The sequence below is a fragment of the Sceloporus undulatus genome, chromosome 3 (assembly GCF_019175285.1).
Source record: "Sceloporus undulatus isolate JIND9_A2432 ecotype Alabama chromosome 3, SceUnd_v1.1, whole genome shotgun sequence".
In the NCBI taxonomy this organism is placed as follows: Eukaryota; Metazoa; Chordata; class Lepidosauria; order Squamata; family Phrynosomatidae; genus Sceloporus; species Sceloporus undulatus.
This window is the reverse complement of record NC_056524.1, coordinates 151,188,846-151,208,330: the sequence shown is the minus strand read 5'-3', so window position 1 is coordinate 151,208,330 and position 19,485 is coordinate 151,188,846. Positions and strand designations below refer to the sequence as shown.

At 40.8% G+C, this 19,485-nt stretch overlaps 1 protein-coding gene across 1 annotated transcript in view; it reads right to left on the bottom strand.

Annotated features, from left to right (window-relative positions):
* The window catches only part of LRMDA (leucine rich melanocyte differentiation associated), a 939,296-nt gene extending 920,517 nt beyond the window's left edge, over nucleotides 1-18,779 (bottom strand). Inside the window, exon 1 of the mRNA XM_042459731.1 lies at nucleotides 18,646-18,779. Coding sequence (XP_042315665.1) covers nucleotides 18,646-18,678 — 33 coding nt within the window. The 5' untranslated portion in view covers nucleotides 18,679-18,779. The remainder of the gene's footprint in view (nucleotides 1-18,645) is intronic.
* Between the last annotated feature and the right edge of the window lie 706 nt (nucleotides 18,780-19,485).

The window sequence follows — 19,485 nt, the reverse complement described above, 5'->3', positions numbered from 1 at the left end:
TTATGTGAGGCCAACCAGAACTATCAAGATGGTACAAACAACACAAAACTATAACAAAGACCCCATACAGACAGGACAAAATAAAACTGCTTTGGGTGACTTTGGAGGTATGGTATATAAATGATGCATGCGTCCTAAGATTCCGGAAGCCGCACCAAAGTCACACTCTAGTCCTTAGGACTGAAGCATAATAATAATAATAATAATAATAATAATAATAATAATAATAATAATAATAATAATAATATTTATTTGTATACCGCCCTCTGGCAAACCAATCCGGGCGGTTAACAACAGCATGGCTTTGACACAGCTTCTGGACTCTTAGGACATATGCATTATTTAAACAGCATACCTCCAAAGTGACCCAAGGCAGCTTTATTTTGGCCTGTCTGTATGGTACCATAGACAGCAACTCTGTAGAGTCTGGGCTCCTATCTGCACCCATCCTCAGATGGCACCAGTGCTCAATATGTTTGTATGTGCATTGCACTTTGCAATATCAGTGCACAAAAAAGCCAGGAACGAAGGGCGGAAAGAGATATGACAGAGTCTGTGCCATTTGGGGCAAAGCAGGGAGTGATGTCTCAGTGCTGTGACTCATAAGCAATCTTGATGTGTAATCCTTGCAGAAGCAGTGCAGTGGCTGCAAAGCTTCCCAACTACTGGTGGTGAGCCTTCCAGAAGCCCCAGAAGCAGTACAGGGCTAGGGGGATGTATTACTCAAAGAAAGGTGAGGACTGGGGGATATGATAATGAACCCATACAGACAGGCCAAAATAAAGCTGCTTTGGGTCACTTTGGAGATATGCTGTTTAAATGACACACACATCTTAAGAAGCCAGAAGTGGTGCCATAGCTGCACTCTGGTCCTTAGGACTGGAGCATGGCTTTGGCGTGGCTTCTGGCCTCTTAGGACGCATGCATCATTTAAACAGCATAACTCCAAAGTGACCCGAAGCAACTTTATTTTGGCCTGTCTGTACAAGCCCAATATTACTTTAATTGTTTTGGGAAATGAGCTTTGCAAGAGGTTAGGTAATCTTTAGGACCATTTGCACCTGTTTAAACTAGTAATAACTGAAGAGAACTCCAGTTTGAAGGGTTTGCAGTCAGTGATAATCCAATCAGCAGACCAGAGAAAGTTGGAGTGGCTCATTCGGGGAGGTCTGAGGGTGACACACAACACACACAGAGTGCAAGAGTGTATACCAGATGTGTGTGCAGAGACTAGGTTTCTGAGAGTCATACCTAGACCTAAAATTGAACCCCAAGCAGTGGAATATCTTGTCAGGTAGTAAAGGCTGGATGTCCTTTCCCAGGAATTGACAAGAGCATTCCACTCCGGCTGATGCCTTTAATTTTAGTGTGACAAAACCAGCTATTGGATCAGGATATTCCTAGGATGGATGGACAGGGAAGTTCCTGCTTTAGATGCAATAAGATGCTTTGTCTCAATGTGCAAGAGGAAATGCAGATGACTTGGGCAAAGGAAGGAACACTTAATACACCCATTTAAATATGATTGTCTTATTACTTGGATGTGCACATGCCTCAGGTCTCGCTACTTTTCTCCTGGGAACCTAACTTCTAAAAGTCAACAAGACCTCTCCAGATATATGAAATATGGGGACCCCAAGATACAATGGGGGTATGCAGGGGGTGCTGACAAAAGGCAGTATTCTGGCTTATATGTACTGTAGGTAAAGAACATATGAGATGTGAGCCCTAGAAGGAACTGCAATTACTAGAAATATTGTTGCCATTTCTTCAGCCAATCCAAAAATCTTTTACCCAGCCATCCATGGGTTGTCAATCATATTATCTGGATAGCCAAGTTTTACCCAGGTTTTGGGCCCATTTGCCCAGACTGCCGTAATATCCATTTCCACAGTCAGCTCTGGCCAGCCTTCCAATGCTTGCCTTTCCCACCTGTATGACATCACAAGGGGCTGCAACCTCAAGTTTTGTCCCTGAAATATCAAAGTACTGGATGCTGCTGAGCTTCAACCCTGCAATCCCTGCAGAGATTCAATTTTGATCAATCCACATGTATAAAATCCAGGGGGAGTAGACTCAGGCCATACAGTATCGCTGATCTGGTTTATCTGAGAAATCTGCCAGGCAAAGTAAACATACACCTTTTGAATTTTGCACACATAGGCCATGTTTAGATGTTATACCCTCACACAGATGCTCAGTGGCAACAGCAGCATAATGTATAAGCAAGGTGTTTCTTTACTTCTTACCCTCATTAGACATGATGGAGGCTGCCTTATCCATTTGACCTATGACACATTGGTTCACAGCTATCATTGTTTACACACTCACCAATGAAATATGCACAGGGTGACCAGAAGTCCTCCTTTTTCAGGACATTTATGCTTACTGTGCTGGAAGAATTCCAAAATGTCCTCCATTTTGAACATGACTAAGAAGCATGAATTTATATTTATATTAGTGTTTTGAGTTTTATTTTTAATGGCCTACATTTTCCTTGAATGTCTTCCATTTTGTGGTGCCTTGTCCTCCTTTGCAGTTATGACATTTGGTCACCCTGAATATGCAGAAGCCGTATCTTACCTTTCGAAATTCTTGTGGACTCAAATTACTTTTCAAATATACACACTGAACTACAGACAAGATCTGCACACTGCCACTTCGCAAAATCTTTAGTTGAAGCCTGATAGTGAGGTGCTATTGTTAAGAAAGAAGACATGATCCCGAACAAGATGGGGGAAACTGAAGAGCAATATCTGAACAGCTCATCTGATATCCCATTAGGTAAGTACAAACAGCAACTATGCAAGACAGTTAGTTACATTACTTTTAAAACAAGATCCACATACGTAAATGGAACTTTACTTCCAAGCAAATGCATTCAGGTGAGGACAAACATATAAGACACAAAAGCTGGACAAAAATTAGTAAGTGTTTTACAATTCCTAGTCTGGGAAGTTTTGTAAGGAAACAATAGTAGAGCTACAGCATTTTTGTTTGCTCTGTTTTAATTATTTTCACCTCTATACATGAGTATGGGAAAGCTGGCAGGCAGCCAGTCAGGTCACACAGGTCTTTAAAGCAGTGCCAGTTTCTTCTTTCATAACCCCATCTGCCTGTACTTGCATCTCCCCACCCTGTTCTTTTACAGCCAGATGCAAAACCTAGTCCTCTGATCACTTGGGCTTGAGAAATCCCAATCACCAAAACATTTTTCCGAAATCCTAATCTAAGCAGATGGAGTCACCACCAACCACTGATGTGCATTTAAGCTAGCCTGTTGTCAACTCAAAGTTACTTGTTTACATTACTTTTATTTAATTATTTTATTTGTAATGCTATTTCTTGGATAATTGTGACATTGTACGATATTTATTTATTTAAATATTTCTACGCTGCCCTATTATCAAAAAGATCTCAGGGCAGCTTCCAAATAACGTTAAAATAAACAAATTAAAACTAATTAAACAATAAAAATTCAATGGGCCTTTGGTATTCACTGGGGTATGGTCCAGAATTCGCATGGAGAGCAAACTCCATGCATGCTCAAGTCCCATTATAAACAATGCCATAGTAAAATGATGCCCTTCTTTGAAACAGCAATATCAATTACTTTTTGGAGTTTTTATATGTTGATATTTTCAAACCATGGATAGCTGAATCCATGGAGGCAAAATTTATAGCTAACTATAATTTAAATATATTAAAAATATGTTAAACATAATAACAAGTTAAAACAGATTCAAAACATTTTAAAAAATTAAATTACATACATCAGTATTTGAGATGAACTGATGAGGCCCAAAAGTTTGATGAACAGCCAAGGTTTCACTTGGTTCCTAAATGAAATCAGCGTAGGCACCAATGGACCTCCAAAGGGAAGGCATTCCACAACTGGGGTGGCAAGGCTAAGAAAGTCCTCTCCCAGTCTACTGATTTCACTGGTGCGACACAAAGAAATCCCCTTTGAGTGGACCTCAGTCCTAAGGCCAGGGACGTAGCCGGGGGGGGGGGGGGTTTTTGGGGGCCCGGCCCCCCCCCTTCCATTAGAAAAATGAATGGTGCATGCTGCTGCGCCGCCGCACCCAAGCCCCATTATAATGGTGGCACTTAGTCTGGACCCCCCCCTTCCTAAAATCCTAGCTACGTCCCTGCTAAGGCAGACACATTTAGAGAAAGGATCATTCAAATATTGAGGTCCTAAGCCATTTAAGGCTTCAAATGGCATCAGGAGTAATCTGAATTCAGACTGGAAGCACACTGTCAGCCAGAGCAATTAATTTAAGACTGGCAATACATGCTGTCTATATGCTATTGCAATCAAGAGTGAAGGTGCTGCATTTTGCACTAGCTGCAGCTTCCAAGTTTCCTTCAAGGACAGCCCCACATACAGCACATCACAGTAATCGGATGGTTATTATGGACTAGTATGGCTAGGTTATCTCTGTCCAGGAAAGGCTGTAGCTGGTACACCAATTGAAACTGGCACTGAACCACAGAGGCCATTTGGGCCTCCAATGACAAGGATGAATTTAGGAGTATTCCCAGATTACATACTTGGTGCTTCAGGGGGGAATGCAATCCTATCCAGGATCATATATTTACCCAATTCCTGGACCCGAGAACTACCAATCCACAGAAGCTCCATTTTATAGGGATATTGCTTTGTTTTATTAGCCTTCATTCACATTAGAGTATCCATGCATTGATCCCCCACATACTCATCACAGACTCCAATAATAATAATAAACAGAGTGCCAAAGCCTTTAAATGGAATCAGTAGTAATCTGAATTCAGTCTAGAAGCATATTTATTAAATATTGAATGAAATGAATGAATGAAATTTTATTTATATCCCGCCCTTCCAAACGATCAGGGCGGCTTACAAAAATATAAAACATAATACAGTCAATATATAAAAAGATTAAAAACATACAAATACAACAGCTTTACAGAAATAACAAATAAAAAGCCCCATAGCCCAACCTCATGGCCACGGAAGAGGAGGGAGGCCCACAGGATCTTTAATCGGGGAATGCCTGTTGGAATAGGAAGGTTTTGAAGAGCTTAATAGCTATGGGACAAAACAAGAATCCCCCAAAGGAACTTGTAGACCATTGGAGAACAATCTCTCTGATCCCACAGAACCAGTAGTATCAAAAGCTGCTGAGAGATCCAGGAAGATCAACAGAGTAGCATTTCCCCATCTTTTCCCCCAAGTATCATGCGATAATGCAATGCTTATCACACAATGTTGCAAGACGTCATGATTATTCTGTGAATAAAGAGGAATTCTAACACTGCTTTTTATTCATGGAGATTTTCTATGAATAAAAAGTGGTACTGGAATTCCAGTTTATTCATGGGATAATAGTGGAATAATTGTGACGTCGTGTGATGATCATTGCATTATCACATGATGTTGTCAGGAGCATACCACTATACTCCCATTTTTTGCTGGTGTGATAATCTCCACTGTCATCAATCAGAGCAACTGAAACCAGCTCCAATTAATTCTATCAATTCATAGCAGTGCATCCTTCTAATAAACTACTTATATAAAGGAGTTGGGAAGGCTGATCAAATGTTTGGTTTTTTTAAACAGATGGATTTGGAAGATTTTACACTGCAAAAATTTTTTTATAACTTCCCATTTAGTTGGGATTAGTTTAACAGCAAAGCAATATCTATGCTCAATTCAGAGTTTCACTTTTTAAGAAACTAGTCTTGTGAAGTTCCCATTTGTCTTTTAAGTTCCCATTTCTTTATGTTCCAGATAAGAGCAAGAAAATAAGTTGTGTTGGGATGATATTTCATGTTTTCCAAAATACAACCTACTCTACATGACAACTTGCCAGTGCATCTCCTACTTTTACAAATCACCATTGTGGTTCAGCTGGTCTTAAAGTGATTGCAATCTGATAATGTAGCTTTTCATCCCCTTTAATTCATCCTTGTTCAGCAACTTCATCTGAGAAAGAGATAGTTGACTACAGAGGAATAGGTTTACTGTGAATACATGAGCTGAAAAAATAAAAAGCTCAGAACTCATTCTTGCAATTTCCTTTCCCTTCTCAAGGTATCTGTCATCCCTTCCCTTGCAATAAATTTTACTTCAGGACAAAGACTCGCCTTTCTCAGTCTCCAGAAAGAAAAAAGAAGAGCAATTTCTTTGGGAGAGATGTCAACTCTAATTATTTGACATCTTACTTTAGATCAGTAAACGTTTTCCAGTTGTATGTTGTCATTTACCCTAATGAACCCAAAGCTATTTACAAGAAACATATGCATGCAAATACAGCAAATGAATGTACGAGAAAAGAAATGCAGCAAGTTCAGGCCTGGAGAAGACAGCAACATGTTTTTATCATTAAGAAAAAAATATCATATATGAACGCTTACTCTTTCTAGAGTCACTTCTCAGATTTCCAATGGCTAGATCAAAAAAACCACAAAAACAATACAAAGGACCCTATATTTCAACCTTCCATGATATCAAGGTCAAAGAGCACCTCCAATTATAGTTATATCAGAATATTTTTTTATTACATTTAAAATACATGATATTTGTTGAGAGTTCAATACATAACTATGAATCAATGGCCAGTGAGGTCTGAAATAATAGCAACAATTCACAGACTTTAGAATTAGGATTAGAATCATAGTTGGGGTCTCATGAGTCCAGTCAATACAGGATCTCCAGCTAAAGCATCCCATTCAAATGGCCATAATCGTCTATAGGCTCTTTGGATAGTACAAACAGACCAAGTGCCTTTTGGAAAGAGAGCAATGGTCAGCACCTACGTACAAGTAAGAGGCTCAACACTTGCCAGTCAGGAAGCACAATAATTAATGCTAGGAAAGCCTTCAATGAAGATTTTCACACGACATCGCTATATCGTTCCTTTAACGTCCCAAAGTGTAGTGGAATTATCATAACAGATAGACAATTCCAATAGATTATCACATGAGGCTGTTAGTGTTCTTAAAACGTTGATATATCAGAATTCAGCAATAAATGATTACAAAATGATTTCAAAACAGTTACATTCACACACTGGACACAATAATGTTTCAGCAATGATTTAAGAACACTAACAGCCTCATGTAAAACTCTTTTGGAATCGTCTGTCTGTAATGATGATTCCACTACACTTTGGGATGTTAAAGGAACGATATAGCGATGTCGTGTGAAAATCTTCAGTGATAAGATAGCCAAATGGACATTATCTCTTTGTGTTACCCAAAGAAAGGTAGAGGGTCTGGTGTGTGTGTGTGTGTTCCCCACCAAATATGACAGTGATACTTTAATTTGCAAATTAGTTTACAAGAGGCTGGATAACCTTTAAGACCATTTACACCTCTAGATACCAGTAATAAGAGAGGAGAACGCCAGGTGAATTTATTACGGCAAATGAAGAAAGTTTTATTCGGAAAAATGCAGAGTGCAATCATACACACAATAGCAATTCACACCAACATAGCATTTAGAACTAACAAAAATGGAAATACGGAAATGGGATAGCATAGTTTGCTATCCACTGATTCCCACTGCGGTGGTGAACCTATGGCATGTGTGCCAGAGATGGCATGCGAAGCCATTTTTGAAGGCACATGGAGGGCCGGAAAGAGAAGAAACAGGCACACACCTGGTCCTTCTCTTCCAGGCCATTCTGGGCCTTCAGCTGTCTCCAGAGAGGCAGCTGAGGGCCTGGGAGGGTGCGGGGAGACGAAAAGGAACAGGCGTGCACCTGTTCCTCCTCTTCCCTCACCCTCCCGGGCCTTCAACTGTCTCTGGGGCAGTCCCACCCTGGAAGTCCCTTTCCCTGATGTCCTGTCCCCCCCAAAAGTCCCACCCCCGGCACCAGATGACACCAGGTGTAGAAATGCATTTGAGATTAGGCACTCAGGCTTGTTACAGACTGCCAAAATAAAGCTGCTTCGGGTCTCTTCGGAGGTATGCTGTTTAAATGATGCATGCATCCGAAGAATCCAGAAGCTGCACCAAAGCTGCACTCCAGTGCTTAGGAATGGAGTGTGGCTTTGGGCCAACCTCCGGACTCTTAGGACCCATGCATCATTTAAATAGCATACCTCCAAAGAGACCCAAAGCAGCTTTATTTTGGCCTGTCTGTAACAGGCCTCAGTTTCTAAAAGTTTCACCATCAGTGCCCTAGTGAATGCTGGAAGCTGAATATCCTTTCCGAGGAATTGACAATGGGATTCCAGTCTGCTTGATGGCTTTAATTAAACAGCAATTAGATCAAGCTATCATTAGGTCAGATGAGCAGAGAAGTTTGGCTGGGAGCACAATAACGGGTAGGCAGAAAGGTTGGCTTACTGCTTTGGGTGCAAGGAGATCCTTGTACAAGAGGAAATGCAGTTGACTTAGAGTAAGGAAGGAGAACTTAGTACACCCATTTAGATTTGATTGTATTATTAACTAGATGTGTACATGCTTTGGGTCTTGCTCCTGACCTGCTGTTGCTGAAGGTCATCAGGACCTCTGAAGAACATGCTGGTTCCAGATATAAAATATGGGGACCCCAATTACAGTGCACGGTATACAGGGAGTGCTAACATCTTCCACCATATTCAAAACCTATAACTTTGTCAAGTCTGGCAAGTCCCTATTAGAATGCTAACCCCTGATATAAATCAGCTATTAGCACTTTAAATTCATAGAGAAGTTATAAATACAAATGTTAGATTGGGAAAGCAGATTGGTTTCATTATGAACAAGGAATATTCTATGAAGCATAAAGTCAAAGAGCCATAATAAAAAGAATTACTAAGACAATATACATAGTGCTTTGAATACTCAAAAGTATTATATAAATGCTGTTAATATTTCCCACCACTAATGTACATAGTCATCTAGTACACTGTACTTCAAAGGAGATATATAAAGCTTACAAAGAAAGAAGATGCACATTTTTCCCACGTTCAACCACAGTCACCACAATGCTCTTTTTAAAAGCACTGGAGTTAAGTACCCTTATGGGCATCCAGCTGTTTTTAAATACCTGATGGAGGATCACCTGGTATAAACACTGGAAGATTTTACAAAAGGTGGAGCCAGACTGCAAAAACTGTCTTGCTTACCTCTACTGAAGGCAGCACAGCAGGAAAATATGCAAAGGAGTAGCCAAGTCCAGTCCAAGGGTCACACAATACCAGTCAGTCACAGCAAAAGGTAGAAGCAAGAGCATAGTCACAAGGCAAATCCAGAGGTCAGATAACCTGAAGCCAAGAGCAAGAAATATAGGAACAACAAGGATGCAAGACTAATAGTTGGCTGCAACAAACTCTGCAGCTGGGGGTCTTTTAAAAGGCCTCTGCTTCTCTCAGCTGAAACCTATTAGCTTTCCTCTTGGCTTCTAGCCTAGAAGACCTCCTCAAGGACTCCTTGACCTGTCTTCTCTTCACAGGTCCTACCATCTACAATAGAGTCCATAGAGTCTGTTTCTCCTTCTGCAGCTTCCCAAGCCTCCTTTGAGACTGCTGATCCAGCCAGCCCCAGATCTGCCTCTGTCTCAGCCTCCTCCATTTCTTCAGAGTCTGAGTTCTCTAACTGTTCCTCTAAGTCAGACCCAGGGCAGTCCATGACACAAACTAAATTAAAAATGTACTAATTAAGTTTACCCGACTGGATGTCACCACTCCTCAAAGGTGTCATCTGGCATGGTCTGCACCCCCTCAATGGCTGGTGGCCACTGGCTAGTGACATTATTTTTGGCATTGGGAATGCTACATTTTGTATTGTAGGGATATTTAAATATTTCACAAAAACTTTAGCAGGTAGGAGCAGCAATTAAAAGTTTGTTTTCTGGGCCACAACTCCCAGAATCTCCCAGCAAATAACTTTTTTTCAGGTTCTTGGCAGGGTACTACACTCAGAAAAACATAGGAACAGAAGGGAAAGAGTGATGACCTCTTGGTTAAGCAGATGGATGTCAAAGCAAAAATAAAATTAAGTGTCCATTCCCATATTTTAAAAAAAGTGATTAACCTAAAACAGAACCTACTGTTTTCAAATAGATATGGTGTGTGTGTGTGTGTGTGGAGGGGGGGTGTTAACCAACATGGTTCTATTTGAAAATGACAGCAATACATTGCTTTTTTCACAAAGTGATGAATATAAAAATATCCCATAAATTCATTTGTAAACTAGTATTCTAATACATATAGGTTAGTATTAAAATAGACTTTTAAAATAAATCCTTCTTGAATAACTGGTTTGCTTTACTGCACTAATGTTATATCATACTTCCAAAACACACAGAAATAATCCAGTCTGAGACTGCTTTAACTACCCTGGCTCAGTGGTAAGGAATTCTGAGATCTGTAGTTTAGTAAGACATTTGCCTTCTCTGTCAGAGAACTCTGGTGCCACAATAAACTACAATTCCCAGGATTCCCTAGAACTGAGCCAGGGCAGTTAAAGCAGTCTCAAACTGGATTATTTCTGCACTGTGTTTTGGACCATAGCCACACCTATGACCCTTCATTGGGCATCAGAGCAGAGGTGTACCCAGTAAAAAAACTGGCAATGCAAAATCATGCCCCTCTACATGCCCCCTTCACCTCCTCTTCATGCCATGCCCCATTTTTGGTTGTCTGGTTTGTGCATGTTGTATGTTATTGTATATTGTACTTACAGCCATTGGAAGCATCTGTTAGAATCTCTGGATTCTATCAGAAATAAATAGATATTAGAGAGGTTGGAGATAATGGAATAAGGAAAATAATAGTTGTGGGCCGAGAATATTTAGTTTAGCTGTAGACTGGATAGGCTTAGGGAGAGGGCAGATATCGATACTTCGTTATTAGTTGCAAGAGGCCTGGAGTGCCAGTACAGTGGTATGTGGTGTTAGAAACTGTTAGCTGAGTATTTTTAAAAAGTGTTAAAAGGGGGGAGCTAGGGGGATTTTGTAGATAGAAAAGGAGGGAGAGGAATGCTGGGGGTGGAGTTGCTGGGGATTTCTTGTAAGTAGCACATAAACAAGAAATGGAATACTTGGACACAGCCACACTTGGAACTAAAGTGGGCAGTAATGGAACATTTTCAATCAGATAGTTATACTCTGGCCTGTTACAGACTGCCAGAATAAAGCTGCTTCGGGTCTCTTTGGAGGTATGCTGTTTAAATGATGCATGCATCCTAAGAATTCAGAAGCTGCACCAAAGCTGCACTCCAGTGCTTAGGAATGGAGTGTGGCTTTGGCACGACCTCCGGACATTTAGGACCCATGCGTCATTTAAATAGCATACCTCCAAAGAGACCTGAAGCAGCTTTATTTTGGCAGTCTGTAACAGGCCACTATTTTACTCTTAAAATGACAATTAAAAAAGAAATGAGGTAGTATTAATAGTGATGCATGATATAGCAAAAGCAGTTAGGGAGCACCATGAGAAGTCTGACCAAATAATATCAGTAAGACTCCAAGGAAAACTTATCACTCTGACTGTAATCCAGGTTTATGCTCTCATGACAGAGACAGTCAAGGAGAAATCAAAAATATCTATATGGGCATCCAGGAGGAAACTGATCACATAGCAAAACATGATATGTTGGTAATAATAGGCATGTGGAGTACCAAAATTAGGAAACATAGCAGACCCAAACATTACACAATGTGGCCCTGGACCAAGAAATTAAGCAAGAGGGTGATTTATTGAATGTTGGGAGGCCAACAATTTTATCATGGAAAACACATTCTTAAAGTAACCAGAGGGATAACCATATACATGGATATCACATGATGACCAAGATAGAAATGAAACAGACAACATAATTGGAAGCAGCAGATGGAGAAGCTCCATTTACTCTGCAAAAACAAGACCAGGAGCCAAACGTGGCACAGACCATGAACTGCTAATACTGTATAAAAAACTTAGTAATGCTGAGGAAGTACACTAAATCATGCCAAAATACAACTTGAAGAACATTCCTGTAAAATTCAAAGACCATTTGAACAACAAATTTACACTATTAAGACTAATGGGCAGGGAACCAAAATATAATGGACTGAAACCAAGGACATTGTCAGGGAGGAATGCAAAAAAACACTACCTCTAGCCAAAAGGAAAGGCCTAATTGGATAATAGATGAAATATTCTAAGCAGTTGAGAAGAGATTAAAAACAAAAGTAAAAGGTGACAGAAAAGGGGCTAGAATCCTAAACACAATAATTCAGTGATTTGCACCTAGGGACAAAGAGAAGTTTAAGAATAGTCAGTGCAAAGAAATGGGGGGGAAAAACAAGCTAGAACAAGAAATCCCCAAGATCTGAGAAATTAAGTAGAAATTCAAACCAAGAACAGGAGTGCTATATGACCAAAAAAGGAAAATACTGTATGTTCAGGACCAAATCAAAAGACAATGGAAGCAATATACTGAGGAACTGTACAAAAGAGATGAAACAATGACAGATTCCTTCAAATCATTTAAAGATGAAGCCACAATCATAGGCTTCAAACAAATGGGCCAAACAAAGCAGCTTCTGACTGTTTAAGGGGCATGGTGTTTAGACAATGCACATCCCAAAACAGCCAGAAGCTGCTCCAAGGCTGCCTGAGGTGGCATAAAGCTGTCAGCAAAAGCAGCAGATTTAATCCATTCCTGCCAGTGGCCCTTTTGGGACCATGGTGGTAGCCTGCTTCAGGAGCGGGCCTTGCAGTCACCATGGTCACAGCGTGATCACAGCCAGAGATCACACTTTCTGGGCCATCTGCTTCAGCCCCTAGAAAATGAAATCCAAAAGGCTCTCAAAGCGCTTGAGAGAACGAAATTACCAGGTGCAGATGATAGACCAATAACGCTGTTTCAGGCTACACAGAGACAGAATACAATTCCAACAAAAATTTGCCAACAAATTAGGAAAACTAAACAGTGACCCACAGACTGGAAATGCTCAATATGCACTCTAATCCTCCAAAAAGGTAACACCAGGGACTATAGTACAATTGGGCTATTGTACTGATCTTGCATACAACGTTTTGCAATAAAACTTTTACCAGAAATGAAACAAGAAGTGCCAATCATCCAAGCTATGTTCAGAAAAGGAAGAAGCACTGGGGAGCATATTGAATACATATAATAGAATGCATTAAAGAAATTCAGAAGAAAATCAACCCATGCTTTATAGATTATACCAAAGTCTTTTACTGTCTTTGATCATGAGAAATTATGGTCCCCTCTGAAAGAAATGGGCATTCCACAATATTTGATTAACTTGATGCATAACTTCTACTCTTCTACATCAGCAGTTTAAGATTTAAGAAGTTGCAGCACATAATTTCTACATCAGCAAATTAAGATATACAGGTAATAGCATGTTACTTGACAAAAATAATGGAAACTTGGAGCAATTGTTTAAAGTTAAGGAAGAACATGACAAGGTAGGGTTACATTTAAACATTAAGAAGACAAAAATAATGACCACTGGTGATTAACACAACTTTAAAGTGGGTAATTAAAACCTTGAAGCAGCAAAAGATTTTATATACATAGGTTCAGTCATTAAACAAAATAGAGACTGTGGTCAATAAATCAGAAGATTATGACTTGGAAGAGCAGTTATAAAGAAATGATAAGTTTATACAAGTGTATACACATATCAGCAGACACCAAAGTCAGAGTCATCCATGACAAACTACTTTGGCTTTCTGTGCATGGGTGCGAAAGCTGAAAAGTGAAGAAAGCTGATAGGAAGAAAATTAATGTATTTGAAATATGCTACTTATAGATAGTTCTATGGATACCATGGCCTGCCATAGATAGATAGATAGATAGATAGATAGATAGATAGATAGATAGATAGATAGATAGATATCATGGGGAAATATAATGCTTGGTAAGGGAGAAGGCAGTAGAAAAAGAGGAAGACAGTATTCCAGGAGGACAGACTTGATCAAGAAAGTCATGGCCCTGAGTCTATAAGAACTGAGCATGGCAGTCGATGATTGGGACTCTTGGAGGTTTCTCATTCATAGGGTCATTATAAGTTAAAGTCATCCTGACAGCAAATAACAAAAAGAAACAAATACACCGTGACTCAATTACTGTTTTTTAAAACAATACTTCAAATCTAGTATGAACACGGCCCATCAAAAACACTGAAACATCAAGCAATGATTTGGCTTTTATTGGGCAGTAGGAATTGAGGACTGCGGAATAAGCTCCAAAGTATTTTGTGTGCTTAAGGAATGGCCTTTGCTGCAGGTTTATCAGTTTCACAACATCTGTCTGAAGATAAAACTATTTATATTTCTTGAGAAAACTGCAGCCAAGGCTGCATTGTGTCAGGACTTTAGAAGTTTGTTCCAAACCTGAAGATAGGTGGTGAGGTGAGAGTCCAAAGAGACTAGTCACTTTTGCATGACTGGTGATATTCAGCAATATAGGTCATGCTTCCTGAGTTGCAATCTTAACTGGTACCTACCTGGCCCAAAAATATACTTCACATACTTTCTGGCAAAATCGTGGCACAGTTTCATCAGCTGTATAATATAACTGTGCTACATCAGCAACTTAGAGAATTTGGAGTAAGACCAGTAAACTGTGAAGCCACACAGGTTAGGCATGCAGCAATTCCTGTTATCCACTGGGACCAACATCTTTAAAAAGTGCCTTGGACCAAAGCAGGCCAGTAGTGTTAGGCCTAAATCCAACAGGCAGTCCCAGCTAGCAGACCCACTGAATCAATGGAATTCATAACGTATTCACTAAGGGCCGGAACAACAGGCCAAAATAAAGCTGCTTCGGGTCACTTTGGAGGTATGCTGTTTAAATGCTGCAATGCATCCTAAGAGGCCGGAAGCAGCACCAAAGCCATGCTCCAGTCCTAAGGACTAGAATGCAGCTTTAACCGCAGCCTCTGGACTCTTAAGACGCATGTGTCATTTAAACAGCATACCTCCAAAGTGACCCAAAGCAGCTTTATTTTGCCCTGTCTGTTCAGGCCCATTGATACATTGCGGAGACTTGTTAAGGAAACTGAAATTGCAACAAAGTTAAAACTAAGAAAGAAACCACACCAGCTGAAATAAGTAACAAATGCCATAAACAACTGTATTATATACATTTACTGAAGTAACATTTTGTTGGAACACCTATGCAATAAAAGTTCAGTTCTTATTTTATTAAAAGCTTGTCTGCATTTTGAGTTACATACACATTATCATTACAAGGCTTTTGAAAGATTTTTTTTTTAAGGGGTTTGTTTTATTTTGGAGACAGCAGAGGGGAAGAAGGGCCAGAGTGCTGTCATCCAAAGAGTATAATAGCTACTGGAAAAGTGTACGTGACAGACCCTTACACCTACTGTCTCCAAGGAATTTGAGGAATGATTTTGCTCGAAGTTGTAACACATCCCCTAAGACTGTATATAGGCTCTCATTTTTGCAAATTTTTAGGGGAAATGGATTTGGATGCCATAGGGTGAGAATCTCCCTTATCTCAACAACCACAATGCAGACTGGAGTAGCAGCCCAAAATTTAACTTTTCCAAGCTCTGTCACAATACATGAATGAAACTCCGCGTGAAAGGGATCTAGGAATCCAAGTAGACCACAAGTTGAACATGAATTAACAGTGTGATGCAGCAGCTAAAAAGGCCAATGCAATTTTAAGCTGCATCAATAGAAGCATAGTGTCTAGATCAAGGGAAGCAATAGTACCACTCTATTCTGCTTTGTTCAGGCCCCACTTGGAGTATTGTGTCCAGTTCTGGGCACCACAATTTTAAAAGGATGTTGAGAAACTGGAGCATGTCCAAAGGAGGGTGATCAAAATGGTAAAGGGTCTAGAAACCATGTCCTATGAGGAACGACTTAGGGAGCTGGGGATGTTTAGCCTGGAGAAGAGAAGGTTAAGAGGTGATATGATAGCCCTGTTTAAATATTTGAAGGAATGTCATATTGAGGAGGGAGGGAGTTAGAGACTAGGACCCAGAGAAATGGATGCAAGCTACAGGAAAAGAGATTCCACCTGAACATTAGGAGGAACTTCCTGACAGTAAGAGCTGTTTGACAGTGGAACACACTCCCTCAGAGTGTAGTGGAGTCTCCTTCCTTGGAGGTCTTTAAACAGAGGCTCGATGGCCATCTGTCTGCGAGTCTTTGATTGAGAGTTCCTGCATGGCAGGAGGTTGGACTGGATGGCCCTTGTGGTCTCTTCCAACTCTACTATTCTATGATTCTTTATGGAGCTCTGAAAACAGATAGAAGTTCAGGCACACTAAACATGCCAGTTGCCCCAGAGTGTTATCATAACGGGACACCCATGTTGAGCCTCCCAAAAGTATACAGACAGTGATTATTGGTACCTTTAATAGAAACATTGATATCTATTTATCTGTCTATTTGGCAAATGCTACATTTCATAACTGCAGCCCTTCAATGGGAGGAGTTGCACTTGCCAAGATTCTTATATCCTTAGGTGCCCTTTCTCAAAGCTACTTTGGCAAAGGCTGTGCTGTGTAACTTTGTTTCAGTTTTCTTAACAAAGAAAGAAAAAAAAGTGGTTTTACTATGTAACTTACTATATAAGTAGTAAACATGACATTCAAGCTTAGGCATTCATAGGGAAAACCACATGATAAATATTTTTGTAACAGCTACATTCAGTAGCAGTAGTAGTAACAATAGTACAGTATTTTCTTCTTTGCAAGCACAGCTTCCCAGTGCAACCATGTGGACACCTAGGCCTGACATGGGCTAAGATCTCCTTGCAGGCCCAAGGCCTTCAAACACAGCATACTCTAAATATGAGACCAGCAGCTGATGGAGCATAGTAGGAATGACTTCTTGCTTATGGCAACCCCATCATAGGAATAATGGTGGTGGTGCACCTGAAGACCTAGGTATCACCTAAACAAATTTGGAAGCCATGCCTTGTCCCATGGCTTTTCGAGAAGCCCCCCAATTCAAATCTCACTTCAACCATCAATTCAGCAGGTGACTATTAAACAAGCCACTCTTCTTTAATAAAAGCCCACCTGCAACACTGGGGTAATAAAACTGGCCTGCATTAAAGCGGTATTACGGGGATTACACAATAATGCACACAAAGCACTGGAAACACTTGCAGGTCCTCTATAAACATTCAAAATGCTTGCTCCACAATTAATGAAGAGCCCTATGGGGTGAACGGGGCTTCAAAAATTCTCTTTAGGAAACAAACTTTCCAAGGCGAAGAACAAATTTGTGAGATTTACCGGCAACAAATAGCTGACAAAAGTCCCCAAGACAATGTTTCAAGCAACAGCTTTGAGGACACCGGCCCAACAAATAAAGAGCAAGCCGCACTCGCAAAAGCTGAGTTTGAAAGGCATTTGCTCTCCTGAAAATTCAGCAACATTGGCAGAAGCTAGTAAGGGGGGAAAGGGGGGATTTTCCAAACCTTTCCCCTCTTACTGTTGAGGAAAAGCCACTCTTTTTTGTCTTATTTCCCCCTTTGTCAATGCTTTGTTAATGCTAATGAGAGCCAGAATGGGGAAGTGGTTTGAGCGTGCAGAGTTCGAATCCTGACTAGGTGCACTGTTAAAATCGGACCTGCAACTTCATTTCCATACACAAAGGGCTTATAATTTCAATGGACATCCTCATATACCAATGACATATATATGTCTGAACTTGGCTTCCACTCCACCAAATGCATCTGAGGAAGTAGGCTGACGTCTCCAAACATTCATGTTGCCAATATTTTTCAGTTAATCTTAAAGGTGCTACAAGATCTCTATATATTATTATTATTATTATTATTATTATTATTATTATTATATCCAACTGCATCTGAGGAAGTAGACTGAAGTCTAGGAAAGCTCATGCTGCCAATTTCTTTCAGTTAGTCTCAAAGGTACTACAAGCTCTCTCTCTACTTTATTATTATTATTATCATCATTATTAGTAGTAGTATTATATCCAACTGCATCTGAGGAAGTAGACTGAAGTCCTGGAAAGCTCTTGCTGCCAATTTGTTTCAATTAGTCTCAAAGGTGCTACAAGATCTCTCTCTACATTATTATTATTATTATTATTATTATCATCATAATCATTATTATTATATCCAACTGCATCTAAGGAAGTAGGCTGAAGTCTCAGAAAGGTCCTGCTGCCAACTTCTTTCTTTCAGTGAGTCTCAAAGGGGCTACAAGATCTCTCTATATATATTATTACTATTATTATTATATCCAACTGCATCTGAGGAAGTAGACTGCAGTCTTGGAAAGCTCCTGCTGCCTACTTCTTTCTTTCAGTCAGTCTCAAAGGTGCTCCAAGCTCTCTCTATGGCAAGTCACACTCTCTCAGCCTCAGAGGAACGCAGGGGCAATCAAACCCCCTCTGAAGGAAATTGACCATGTAAACTCCGTGTAACAACAACAACAACGCTGGCAAAGGAAGCTCTGGGGTAAGAAGAAAAAAATAAACATGACTTGGGAGAACTTTAAGGAGCCCAGGTGCAATTTAATGAGAGGTTCCCTCTCCAAGGGGAAAAAACAGGAAGGAAAGTAAGAGTGCACTGCGATTGCAAGCAGCAGCAGCAGCAGCAGCAGCAACGACAGCAGGGAGAAGGGGGGAAGCCCTGCCTCCAAGTGCCTCTGCTGGTGCTGCTGCAAGTGTTGCAAGCTCTGCACTTACTTGCGTTCCACTTGCCACGACCCCTGGCAGCATCGCGACAGGGAAGGGGCTCAGGACCCTCCTCACTGGAGGGCAGGAAGGAAGGAATGGGGCAGCTGCCAAGGTTCTTCTTCAGCCAAACCCTGGGAGCCCACTTCCTTGGAGGAGTCAGCTGATCCTCAGGCGGAAGAGTCCCTTTTGCAACACTCTCCTCCTCCTCCTCCTCTGCTCTGCTCAAGGCCTCCTTCCTTAAGGGGCAACCTCCCCCGAGCAGTCCTGCCTTCCTAGGGCCAACCCAAAGGCACACGATTGCCTCTTGCAAGCTCTTGGTGGTGGCCACATGGCTCTTCCAAAAACATCAGAGCCCTGAAAGCAGCAGGCAAAGGGGATCCTGCAGAAGGTGGGCTGCCATCAGGAGGGGTGATCTCTTCACCCCAAAGGAGGACAAGGCCAAGCTAATAATAATTATTATTATTTATTTATTTATTTATATTCCGCCTTTTCGCATTGGGAATCAAGGCGGATTACAACAATTGTAAAAAAAATGCCATAAAATAAAATTTCCATTCAAAATAGACAGTTCCCTATCCTGAACCTCCCCCCAATAAAAAAAACCTTAATAAAAATGTAGTACATTCAAGGACAAGGGAGGGCAGGACAATCTGATGGGGGGGGGGGGAACACCCATCCAAATGCACATGCATGCTTCTTGGTCATGCTCCTGGGCAGAAGGGGGAAATGGAGGATGTGTCCTGGAAAAAGGAGGACCTCTGGTCATCCTGGCTTTCATAGACAAGGAAGCATCCTTGCTCAGATACAGGTGGTGGGGTGGAAAACTCAGGGACAGACCTCTGTGTGTGC